At 41.1% G+C, this 13,741-nt stretch overlaps 1 protein-coding gene across 1 annotated transcript in view; it reads right to left on the minus strand.

Annotated features, from left to right (window-relative positions):
- Positions 1-11,476, minus strand: part of ANKRD55 (ankyrin repeat domain 55) — a 98,551-nt gene extending 87,075 nt beyond the window's left edge. The window contains exons 1-2 of the mRNA XM_027606092.1: positions 11,362-11,476; positions 10,986-11,076 (exon numbers count right to left, since the gene is read on the minus strand). Coding sequence (XP_027461893.1) covers positions 10,986-11,043 — 58 coding nt within the window. The 5' untranslated portion in view covers positions 11,044-11,076; positions 11,362-11,476. The remainder of the gene's footprint in view (positions 1-10,985; positions 11,077-11,361) is intronic.
- Positions 11,477-13,741: the final 2,265 nt, after the last annotated feature.

The following is a 13,741-nucleotide window of genomic DNA, read 5'->3' on the forward strand; positions in this document are numbered from 1 at the left end:
TTCTAAGTTTTAAATTAAATTCTACCAGATAAAATTCAGTTGGATATTGAAAGAATAATACACCATGATCAAATAGTTAATCATTTATAAAGATGTTTCTGATGAGGGAGCAGAAGGCTTGCTGAAGACAAAGCACAAGCTGACACCCTGCAACCTCCCCCACCCCACTCCTGGGTGGGACCTGTGTGACAGTATTCCAGGGCTCTCCCAACTATCTTAATGTTAATACCTTGCAAGAGGGGAAAACAACCTTAACTTGACCATGGCAAGGGCCTCCAGTATCTTGTAGGTATCTTGCAGGTTGGTCCTCTTTAGCATATGAAAGTTCTTTTGAAACCTCCCTTTTCCTCACTTCCCCCAACTCCCCCCCGTATGTGATCAACACTCCTCAGGACCCTGGTGCTGCAGCTTTTTCTGCCCTCCCTCAGCTCCTGTCCCTGTGCTTTAATTAAAACCACCATTTTGCACCAAAGATGTCTCAAGAATTCTTTCTTGGTCCAGCTCCAGACCTCACCCCACTGAACTTCACCTATATTCCAAAACCACAACATTTTGATGTATTGATATCTATTAATAAAATATATCACACCACTAGAACAAAGGGGAAATACATGATAATGTGAGTAAGGATCTAAAAAAAATGCTTAACAGCTGAAAGCTTACATTCTAAGTATGGTTAAGTGCGTTTATTTCTAATCAATTCCAAATACCATATTTAATAGTAAAACAATAGAGAAGAAAGAAGACAATCTAACGCAGTAAGTATGAAGCAAAAAAAAAAAAGAGAGAGAGAGAGAGAGATAATAATCGCAAAGGGAGAGGAAAATTATCATAGTTTTAATAATAGCTAACTGTCCCAACAGTATCATTTGAATTAGGCTATTTATTTGCCTCAACAATTTTATGAAGTAGGTAGTATCTTTATTCCAATTTATAGATGAGGGTATTGAAGCACGGAGAAGTTTAATAATTTTCCCATAGTTGGCAGAACAGGATTTGCCATTAAGGTTTCATCCTGTGCACCAGGATGGCACAAGAGAACTAATGACAAAACTATTAGAAGTGATGAGATTTGATTAAGTTAGCAGATTTTAAAATAAAATATAAAATATAAAACTAGAAAGTTCTCTGTAATAAATAATATAAGCAGGAAATAACTTATTACAATGAAAATATAAAATGCCCAGGAAAAAATATTTAAAATCTAACTGAGGAAAACTACAGAATTGTGTTGAGCAATATAACAGCAGAGTCGAATTCTTGGAGATATACGCCATATTCCCAGAAAGGACAAACTAAATAGGATAATAAATTTTAATTATTGTACAGATTCATTTGTAAGTTTAACACCATTTCAATAAAAGTTTCAATAGTTTTCTGGGGGGTCGGGTTCAGGAAAAGGGCACTACTTTTAATTTGTAAAAACAAATGGATAACTTTATGCTTTAAAGAAGAAAAAAGATTGTATTTTTCTTTTCTTTTCTTATCTACACAGAATCTCTCTAGAAGAATACATAGGAAACTGCTTATATTGTTTTGCTTCCAGGGAGGGGAACCGGATGGTTAGAGAGTTTGGCAGGGTGGGAGATTCTTCACTGGATATTGTTTTACACCTTGAACATGTATTAATGTAGTATCTTCCAAAAGCAAAAATAAATAAACAAAAAAAAAAGGAAACAAAAAATGAATAAGAATATCCAATAAAATCGGGAAAAAAAGAGTACTGAGGGAGTTTTCCTCTACCAAATCGTAAAACATGATAAAACTATTAAATTTTAAAAAATGAGATTCTGCCTCAAAACCAGATAATTCCCAGAACCATGTAGAGAGCCCAGAGGCCTGCCTGGCACCAGTATGGACAGTGAAAGCTAACAGGTAGACTGGCTTTTGGGCAAAGGGAAGAGTTTTATCTGGAAGGTGACAGAACACCAGTAACAGAGGACAGGCAAAGTGGAATTAGTCCAAGTTGTGTGAGCTTTCCTGGAGAATTCATTTCCTTCTGATGTGGTTTTCCTGCCCAGGAAAATTCTGCTCCCTCCAATTTCCACAAAAAACAGTGGTGCTATGCCATGTATTCATTACTAAGGAGGAGCCAGCTTAAAGGGTAAGATGTTCTCTTGACCTGGGAGGGACCAGTTGTCCATGTGACCTTATGTGAGTCACTTATAAGAATCACTGGCATCACGGAGTGATTACTCTAGGCCATGCCTAGTTCCAACTGCTTTGTATGTATTCATTAAATTTTTAGAACAATCCTTGTTATAACCATCTTTACAACAATCCTATAACCACCACTAGCACTCACTGAATGATTACTGTGAGCCAGGAATGGTTGCAGGGGCTTTGTATGTATTCATCAATTCAGTCTAGATAAGCAATCCTCTGAAGTAGCTTCATCTTAGTTTACAAGGTAGGAAAGTGAGCTGTAGAGATGTTAAACAGCTGGGTCACACAGTAAGTCATGGCACTGGCCTTGACCTGTTCAGTTTGGCTCCAGGGGCCATTACGGCATTACATGGTATCCCCATCAATACCTCTATGTTTCCAGTCTTCACATATAAAAAGTGAGGGAGTTGGATTACAGACTGAGGTTCCTTCCAATTCCAAAATACTACTGTTCTAAGTCAAAACACTTCCAGGATCCATCCTGAAATTGATTTCTGCTCTGACTACCTGAAACCAGATGCCTGTGAGCCCATCCTGACGCCTCTCTATATTTCCTGGTCATGCTGAGTCAGCCAAGTTGTAGCCAGAACTCTAGAACACCATTTTTTAATAGCACTAAGTAATCAGAAGGATAAAAATGTCAATTCGGATGAATTTCAGGTGTCCCTCTCACAGTTCTTAAAAATAAGTTTAAAAAAACAAAACAAAACAGCAGACTGTGTTCTGATTTACTATGGTGAGTTAAAGAACAAAGAAATGGTCTCAAGGTTATTCACAATCAAACCACAGGATATCGATGTCCAAATAATTCTTTTTTTGTTTCTGTCAAATGCTGTTTATGTGTGACCCTGTTTTCGGGACTGGGCTCCCTGAACTGTCTTTTGGAGAAACATCAACAGGTTGCTGCAGAGAACAAATGTGCTGAGTAGGAATATGATGAAGAACTTGGCTTCTGAAGCTTCTGTGATGGAACCCAAGCCTTGACCTTGCAAATCCCCAGCTCCTATCACATCAGCTCCACGGGTCACATTGCTGTGTAACCCCAACCTTTTAGCTGCGGACTCCTCTCCCAAGATGCTGGTGCCCTTCTCTGCTCCCAAGGCAGCCTGCCATGGAGACTGGATCCATTGCTACCCTGGAAAAGGTCAGGCTATCACAATGAGCAGTACCCACTGGGCAGAGCTCATTGCAACTGGACGTGCAGCGTGGGTTAGCCACTTCAGGGCTGTCAGCTCCCGCCAGTCCCACTGGAGGTGCCACTACCTTTCTTTCCCTTCTTGTGCTAGGAGTCACGAGGTGGTGGATGGGGTGGGCTATCAGAGACCACAAAGTCTACCTTTGTGGTGAAGGGGAGTGTGAGTAGGGCTTGGGTTTCAGAAGCTGGAGTTAAAATGGCACCTTGGCCCTTGTCCTATGTGGTGCTGGCCAAGTCGTGTAACCTCAGACAACCAAAGATGGGACATATCTCATAGGCTGTGTTGAGGTTCAAGTGTAAGGAGTAAAGAGTTTGGCACAGCACCTAGCACATGCGAGCTGCTTAATTAGCCAGTTATTGCTCTTCTTCTGATTAATGATGCTGATTGATATTCTTGGCCTGATCTCCTTTATCTCCCTTTGGGAGCTACTTCCCAGCGCCAGCAGGGAGGGTGAGTGACTCTGAGTCCATCTTGGTGGTTGAGAAGCTGAGGACAGGCTGGGCTCACATTCGCTAGCTATATAACATTCATATTGCTAGAATACAACACTTTTTATGCTGAAATCCTTTTTGTATTGCTCGACTATTTTGAAGAAGGTGGTATTAATTTTATAATAGGAAAAAAAATCCCAGTATATTAAGAAAAAAAAAAAAAACCATTGTAAGAACTGGTTGATCTGTAGTAGTGCAATACCTGTCACTTCAAATTACCATTTAAAAAGATTTAAATGATATTGTGATAACCTGAGATGGAGACATCACCCTGTGGTACTTTGGCTAGGAATGCATCATCTAAAACTAGTCATGAGGGAGCATCAGACAAACCCAGAAAGAGGAACTCAGTATTAAAAAAAAAAAAAAGAGAGACTGTAATTTCAAAATGTCAATGTCATAAAAGACAAAGGAAGTGTGCAGAAATGTTCCAGAAGAAAGGAAACACAAGACACACGACAACTAAATGTAATACCTAATCCTAGACTGGATCAAGTACTGGAGGAAATGCTATGAAAGATGTTACTGGCTCACTAGACAAAATTGGAATGCAGACAGATTATAGTATACACACACATATGCATATACATACACAGAGGGAGGCAGAGAGAGGCAGAGACAGGGAGATGTGGGACAGGGAGAGACAGAGAAGAAAGCCAACAATAAAGCAAAGGGGGCAAAATGTTAAATTAGGTGAATCTGTGTAAAAGACACAAGCGTTCTTTATACTATTTTTACAACATTTCCTTAAGTTTGAAAAAGTTAAAAAAGAATTAGAATGCTATTAAATATTGTACATGTATATTTTAAAATTCTGAGGAACATTTAGAAATAGAAATATCTCCTGTGTAAAAGGACAGTCTTCCCTTTTCCTCCTCCCCAACAGACCCAATAAAACAAGATCATGGATGAGTCAGTGACATTTTTAAGTTTTACAAAGAGAAAACAAACTAGGGGCGCCTGGGTGGCTCAGCCGTTAAGCGTCTGCCTTCGGCTCAGGTCATGATCCCAGGGTCCTGGGATCGAGCCCCACATCAGGCTCCCTGCTCGGCGGGAAGCCTGCTTCTCCCTCTCCCACTCCCCCTGCTTGTGTTCCTTCTCTCGCTGTGTCTCTCTCTGTCAAATAAATAAATAAAACCTTAAAAAAAAGAAAACAAACCAAGGGCCCTTATTAGGCACACAAATCTATTTATTAGTTGAAAGCTAGTAAGTATTAGGTAAAACCACCATGATTTTAAGAGATAAATCAGAAAAGCTGAGAGGTAGATCATTCTTCTACAAGTGGATTCTCAGAATCAGCCAACACTCTGCCCTGACTGATAGACAGGCTTCCTGGTAGAAGTGCTAAGCACGACTCCTGGTTGGATGTGGTCTTTCTGCAAGATGGTATCTGTACACAGCTTCTACACCAGTCTTGCATGCCCGTGTGTCTAGAACCTCACCTTCTCACCTTGTCTCATATTTGGGGATAGGTGAGATGTTTGTTTCATACGTGTTTGGTAATAACAGTAGTTACATGCGTAGAAATTTTTTTTCAGATTCCGTTAAAATATCCTTGCATCCAAATGGTTGCCTTAAAGAGAAAATACATGAATATCAATTATGTGGAGTTAATGAATAGAGATGGCAGGAAAAGCTCAGTGTGGTGGCCTAGCTGACTTCTGAAAAAGGGGCTGAATAGAGGATTTGCCTTCTGAAATTGATCTGGCTACGTTGTGGGACATAACATCAGGGTTGACACAGACCTAAGGGACCTGGTGCACCTCCATTCCCTCGGGCTACCACTCCTGGATCCTCCTTGGGATGCATCCTAGGGCAGGAGGCCCCATTCCCCAGGACAGTAGGGCTGTCCTCTGGAGGAGAATAGTGACAATGACACCACTCTCCTAATCCCCAACCTGCTGAATCACTAGCATTTTCATGGCTCTCTCTAAGGCTGTGAATGGTAATTGTTTGGATAAGATTCGTCCAGGGCTTCCCTCCAGCTAGGCTCACAAGAGGAGCCAGGAGTGGACTGGCTTGTCACAACCTTTCCCAGGAGTTGGTTGATGGGAAGGGAGGTTCCTATGCCAAAGAGACAGCAAGGAAGCAAGTAAGGGCAGGCTTCCAGCAAACCGGTTTGACTAAACTTGGTCTTGAGTGGGCAGTAACACTGGAAAAAGAATTCTCTCATCTCTCATTTTCCCTCTGCTCCTCTTCCTTCACCAAAAGAGGGAGAAGGCTAATCATTTTCCAGAGGCCACAGATTATTCTGCTTCTAAACCTGTGGATTGATGATTTACCAGCTAATCTTCCTTTATCTGGACCATCAGTCTGAAAATTAATCACAGCATTCTCCTCAGTGTTCCTGGGTTTTAGTCTAGGCACCCACTCAAGGTTTTTGAACCTAAAATCATCATGTGAGCCCAAATCATTCCCTCTCTGTCTTGACTCCTTTGCCTGGCTTTGCTCTCTTCCCAAACCTCTTTGAAAATTTGCTTACTCTTCCTTTGGAGGCATCTGGATGTCACACAGAATTTTCACTTTTGCTTTTTCAGCAAAGTGCAAATCTGTACACTCTAAATTCTTTTTGTTTAGCATTCCCATTTTGGATGAAAACTTGGAAATTAAAACCATCACATCTGTGTGTAGGAGCTTTAAAAATCCACAACACAATGGAAGAACAGCTTGATTGTGAAAATACTGCTTCATTAATTTGAATTTTCATTAATCTCTACTTCATTAAAATGTATGGCTGATGAAGGAAGAGTACTGCCTAGATCAGACATGGGTTTTGAAGTCAAGCAGATTTATGCTTGAATCTCAGCGTTGCCATTTTATCTGTCATAACCTTGGGTCAGTCATAACCTTTTAAAATTCCCTCATTGGTAAAAGAGGGGGAATAATAGTGGGGCAGATATGAGGGTTAAATGAGCTAGTCTACGTCCACGTGGCACAGAGCCTGGCTCTGCTAAGTGCTCAATAAACATTTGTTCTTTTCAAATGTCATCTACGTAAAGTACCTGCAGAGTCTGCACCAAGTAGATGCCCCTTCCATCTTCCCTCCCAAATGCCAAATTTCCCTCTAGTTTCAGTAAGAATGGATTTGTACCAAAACCCCAGTCACGACACTTTCTGACAAGGGACTTGAGATTTGATATCTTTTCATGCCATGTAGCAAGCTAAATGGTGGCCCTGAAGATATGTCCACGCCCTAATCTCCGGAACCTGTTCATTTTACTGTATATGGCAAAAGGGTGGATATCACCTTATATGTCAAAAGATGTGATCAAGTTAAGGCTGTCGAGAGTAAAAGTTTATCCTGGATTATCTGGGTGGCCCTCAGTGTAATCCATGCACTGGTACTATGAGAGAGAGGAAGAGAGCGTTCTAAGCCAGATGCTCACAAGAGAGACACACGCAGAGGACAAGGCCATGTGAAGATGGGGCACAGGCTGGAGTGGAGGCCACAAGCAGCCAGAAGCTGGAAAAAGCAAGGAAGGATTCTTCCCTGGGAAGTGCAGAAGGAGCAAGCCAGTGTTTTGATTTCATACTTCTGGCCTCCAGAACTGTGAGACAATGCTTTTCTGTTGTTTTAAGCCACCCAACCTCTGGTGCTTTGTCAGGCAGCCCTAGGACCCTATTGCCGCGGTTGAATCTGCATCGGAGGGCCTTGCCCTCCTTGTATTGTCTCAGCACCTCTACCAGTGAAAAGCCTGTGGGGTGGGCCCCAACCCCCTCAGGTGTCCACAAACACACTGTTCATCAAACACGTTACCTCCCAGGCCCTGGGCAGGGCCAGGTGTAGGCAAGACCCTTGGGAACGTTTGTCCAGCTCCCATTCTCTCTCTGGGGCCTCAGGTTCCTCCTTCAGGCATCGCAGACCTTTTCCTTCCACAATTACAGACAAAGCTTAAAAATGCAAATCTCTTCAGTTATATAACCTCTCTACTGCAGTAGGAACCTTTGTGTTCCGTAGTAAATGATTTTACTACAGGTCCTTTCCTGCATGTGGGCTTTGAGAGGGAAGACAGCCAGGAAGAGCACGTGGGACCAGAAGCAATGTTGCTATGGTGAAAGCAAACAGCACAAAGAGCAGGAGTGGAGAGCTCTGAAGACCCAGGCTCTCTGTGTCACAGTTTCACGAAGCAAGCCAAAAACCCGGCTCTCATGCCTTTGGCCAGTCAGAGAACCAGATCTTTAAGCCTCCCAGCAGCCCTGCCCCTGCACATTTTTCAAACCCAGAGATCAGTCTGCCCAGGTGCATGCAAATGAGAAGAAAACTGAGACAGAACATGGGCAACTGCCATCCATCCCTACGCCCCTAGCATAAGGATGCCTCGTTACCTCTACCAAAGAGAAATAGAGAAAAATGCCATTGGAGGGATTCAGACTTAGCACATCCACATCATTCGAGCCCTGAAGGTCATTCTGTGTCGTATTTTTCAAGTGCTAAGCATTCTCTGGGAACCCATAAACCAGAGCAGCCTGAGCCCTACCACCACCCCATCGTAGCTCCTGGGGCCAGAGACCACCCATGAAGAGAAATTTCTCATTGTTCTATTGTCTGGAGAGTGAACACCTGGGGCTCAATCCCCTCTATTACTCATTAGCTGGGGGTCTTAGTACAAACAGGGCCCGCCTTTTAACCTCTCTGTGCTTTACTCTTTCCACTGGAGATGTTAGGGGGATGGGTTGGATGAGTGGTTCTCAATCTTTGGGGTACATGAGATCTTCCTGGGGAGCTTTTGTTAGGCCACACCCCACACCAATTAAACTGGAGATCTAGGCATCAGCATTTTCAAAACCTGTCCATGTGATTCTCATGTGCGGCTAAGTTTGAGAACCAGTGGATTACATGACTTCTAAGATCCTTCCAGATACTGAGCCCTCAAATAAAGCCCACACTCAGCTTATAAAAAGTCACTTTGCCATGGTTTGCCCAACAACACAATATTGGTATTTGAAATCTATATAATGGTCTAAACCATTATGGCCTTTCATGCTTTTAAGAGGGTGGAAGGGTTAATGTGATAACAGAACTATTCAGGTATCATTCAATTTATTATTCTAGGGGATTGCTCTGAATGGTACCCTGGAGTTCTGAAAAAATATTAAAGTTTTCTAGTCAACTAGTATTAACCAAACTCTCATTTGTTCTGAGGACGGATAAATTCAAGCTGGAGATAGAGAAGCGAAGAGCCTTTCACGTTTGAGGAACTCACAGTCCAAGGTAGTAATAATTATAATAGCAACAATAATAAAAAAAAGCAGCCACAATTTTAAGGTACTTATGGCACATTAAGCAATGTGACTGGTGCTTTTTACAAATTATTTTATGTTCTCACAACAACCTTCCTAGGCCAGCATTATTTCCTCCATTTTATTGCTGAGGAAAATAAGGCCCAGAGAGGTTAGGTAACTTGCAAAGGTCACACAGTTAAGAAGTCGATCTGCCATTCCAGCTTGTGCTATTTCCACCATACTGCGGCACATCTAGAAAGAAAGGATTGAGAACTAGAGATAGAGGTGGCAGGGAGAAGGTTAACTTTGACGAGGGAGAGTCAGTACTGGGGTGGAGGAAATGCTGTGAATTGCTCACATGAAAGATACTATAAGAAAATAAATATTACAAATTAATATGTTAACTAGTTATGTTTTAGACTCAGTCCTGTAAGGAGACACAACCCTAGAACACAAGGAATTCTTTATGAAGGGCCAGCTCTTCGCAGTTGGTTCCAGCTTCCTCAAATTAGGCTTACAAAATAAATCCACTGTGCTCCTCTCTGGATTGCATAGCTCAGCAATGTCATTTTTTAGCCAGTTTTAGGTCTTTGGATATGGGCATATTTTCACTTTTCCTGATTGTCTTCAGTGATATAAGACATACACAAGGGAGAGGATGGTTGTGGGCACGGCCATGACAGTCATTTTCTCTATGGTGTTCATCGTCCAAGGCAGTGTGAACCAGCACATTCTGAAGGTGCACACACACACACACACACACACACACACACACACAATTCAAAATGAGGTAAGGAGTGGAGATCAATCTGTGTGTCTGTGTATATCTGTACATACAGTTACTCAGAGATCTAAATGTAAATCTAATATTTGAGAAAGCACTGAACTAAAATAATTCACCCATGAAACCAGATGTAGCTTGAAGGATAGTAAACACAGTATGGCCTAAAGCAGGAAAAGGGAAAAAGAAAGAAGCAATGAATTTTCTTAATGAGGCTTTCACAAATCACCATTTTCATGTTGTACCCAAAACAAGGAAATGACCAAAGAATTTTAGGATCCTGAAGAATACTCACAGGTTAACAGAAAGTGGTTTAGGTAACAGATTATTTTTTAAAATATTCTAAAAAAATATCTATGACATTTACAGAGTGGAATTTCCTGTACATGCATAGAAAAGGTGCATAATTGCACAAAGGTATTACGTATACATACATGTAAACACTTCACATGCAAAATGTATACACATAAACTATATGGCTGAATACATGGTTTTTATGAGGATGGGTTGATTCCACAGCAATCTTTTCATGTGGAAAATGACCTCCACTCTGCAAGTTATGAGTAAGAAAGATATATCCCGTCATTACAAATAATAACATAGTGATAAGTCATACCACAACCCCGGATGAGATAATATATCACTACAGCATAAATCTAGGTTAACATCTATTCCTAAAAGGGAATCAAGAAGTATTTATGAAACTGGAGCAATGAGATACTGGGTTAATAGACTGAAAAGAGATACGTGATTTATTCTTTTTATATTACTTCCTATAACATTTTTTGAGAAGATTTGAAAAAAATCAAATGAGAATAAAGATGATTGTATCTGAAATAGCTGGCGTGCTCGAAACCCAATTTTTAAAATTTGTAGATCAGAATATTTTAACAAGACAAACAGACCAGAAGCTTATTTTTCCCTTCCAAATGCTTATCAAATACGAAGCGAACATTTAGAACAGGTTTTCTATGTGAAATCCTCTTTTCTCTCTTGCTCTCTCTCTCTCTCCTCTCTCTCGCTCTCTCTCTCTCACACACACTACTCTTTCCCTTTAGAATTGCAAAATCTCAACTACTGAACTAAAGATGCGAAGAACCAAAGGATGTATGAAAACAGCGTTTTTACCTTTTTGCTGATCAAACACGGATGGAGTGCTGAAATCCATGGTTGCCTGTCTCATCATTTATCATCAGAATGGCAAAAAGCATCCAGGTTTCTAGACAGGAAAAAAACACCACCTCACATGTTATAGTCAACACATCAGTCAGATACAGACAGCATCAGTCGCCAAGACCTCTGTTTGAGAATTAAATGTGCATTAGAGCTGCAGGTTGTTGTCAAGGCAAACGATGGTAATAAGTAAATGTTATTCCTACAATACCTGCCAGAAAAAAAGAGTTACTTCTTAATGGCTCCATTCATCAGCTAAGCTTGTGGGTAATTATCATACACCGTCCGACCCCCAACAAATAAACAAAAAAGCTCAAACTCGAAAACACACCATTTGCAGGGGGCCACCTGCCTTGGATCAGAGCCAGGAAAACACTGGAGGTCACGGAGCTTCAGCAGCTGGAATGTTGCTTTAAACCAAAAGAAATCTCAATGGGTGAGTGAGGATTCACAGGGCCAGACGGAGCATGTGCAAAGCTGCCAATGCAGTTGGATTCAGCTGTGTTCTTGGTGGAGTGCGAGCTGCATTTGGGTCATGTGAGCGGAGAGTGCCATCTCAATGGACTAGGACGTAAATAGTGTAGCAGGAAGCTGCTGGCCATGTGCGGTATGGAGTGAATACCCGTTTTCCTAGCTCATCTGCAGTGTCCCCCTTCAGCTAGCTTCCGTCTCCAAACGACAGGGAGGATAAGGGGAAGCAAGTGGCATTTGAAAGGTTAGATTTCAAGGCTCAGAAACCCATGACAATGAAATTAGAACAGTCTGCAATCGCAAGGGTGTTCAGTGCAGTATTATCTGTGGTGGAAAAAAACCCAGAAAACACCAGAATGTACATCATTTGAGGAACAGTTGAATAAATGATAGTAAATTCATCTCTAGATTAAAAAATGTGAGGTAAATCTCTCTCTGTATTCATCTGGTAGGATGTCTCTAATCTATTGTTAAATGAAAAAAAGTTATATATTTCATTTGTTCACATTTCTATAAAACCAAAACCACCCACTGTATATGTAAATATATTTATATATGTTCTAAGGAACATCAAGGAAGATGTAGAAAGATACTCACTAAACTGTTAGTATTGGTTACCTCAGGGGATTGCAATTAAATTAGTAGATTTCTAATTCCATCCACCTTTGTACTTTTAGTCTTATAACAAATGTCTATTATTTTTTTACTTGTCATTAAAAATCTGATGTAATAGGGGCACCTGGGTGGCTCAGTTGGTTAAGCAACTGCCTTCGGCTCAGGTCATGATCCTGGAGTCCCGGGATCGAGTCCCAAATTGGGCTCCCTGCTCAGCAGGGAGTCTGCTTCTCCCTCTGACCCTCTTCCCTCTCGTGCTTTCTATCTCTCATTCTCTCTCTCTCTCAAATAAATAAATAAAATCTTTAAAAAAAAAAAAAAAAAATAAAAAAAAAAAAAAATAAAAAAAATAAAAATCTGATGTAATAAATTCAAAGAAAACTAACAAAGCTCTATACTCAAGATAATTTGATTTTGGGCTAAATCACACAGCCATACAACAGGTGCTCACCTAAATGCTGTTGAAAATGGTAATATTTTCTTTTTAACTTTGTGTGTGCATGCGGAAATGAAAGCAGAAACCGTTTTTCTTCATATATGACCATAATTTGTTTTGATATGGACTGATAAAATTTATGACGTGTTCTTCGATAGACAAGCTTCTTTCTTATCTCTTGCTTCTTATATTTTCTCACTGCCTTATCATTTATTTTCCATTAAACACATCATCTGGCTTCAATTCCCTGTGGCAATATTGCTGCTCACTTACCTTTCCCACATCAGCCCCTCCCCCCCAAATGCCCTGCGTTCTTTTTATTTAAAACACGAGCAGAACCTACTTCTCATAAATCATTATGCAAAATGTGCTCCATAAGTAAATCTCTTAAATCTCCCAGTGCTGTTTTTTCGCATTAGCCATGAAAGCCGAAGCGAGAAGGCTCAGTGACTGGCAAATAAAGTGACTCATACTAGTATATACCCAGCTAAGGAAAGATGGCTCAGGCTTGCCCAGATGACTGAGGCAAAAGGATTTAGATTAATTTCCTTTTCATTCGTTTGTTCATTGATTCATCAATTGCTATGGAAGGATTACCACATTCCAGTCAATTCTATAGGCTCATGATGATGCAGGTATGAGCAAGGTCTCCACACTCAATGATCTTAACACTCTTGGGTGCAACTTCTGCTTCTGGCCAAGGTGGAGTCATAGGGACTGGATTTACCTACTGTGTAAACAACTAGAAAATTGGCAAAATATCTCAGACAATGGTTTTCAGATAGCAGGTAGTGATTCCTGGAAGAAGAGAAACAGATGAGCTGAGTCTGATGGGTCCCCAGCTGACTGCCTATAGGGTCTCCAGGCTGGAGCTCAGGGAGGGTGCAGTGGGCTCAATGGTGGTCCCCCATAAGATGCATCCACGTCTTAATCCTCAGAACCTGTGAAAGTGACCTTATTTGGAAAACGGGTTTTTTGCATATGTAATTAAGTTAGGATTTCGAGTAGAAATCATCCTAGATTATCTGAGTGGGCCCTAAATCCAATGACAAGTGTCCTTAGAAGAGTCACACAAAGAGAAGGGGAGGTCATGTGACCAGAGATTGGAATGATGCAGCCACAAGCGAGGTACCCTTGGAGCAACTAGAAACTTCCAGAGGCAAGAAACAGATTGTCCCCTGGAGACTTC

This window comes from Zalophus californianus, chromosome 5 (genome assembly GCF_009762305.2).
Source record: "Zalophus californianus isolate mZalCal1 chromosome 5, mZalCal1.pri.v2, whole genome shotgun sequence".
NCBI classification, from domain to species: Eukaryota; Metazoa; Chordata; class Mammalia; order Carnivora; family Otariidae; genus Zalophus; species Zalophus californianus.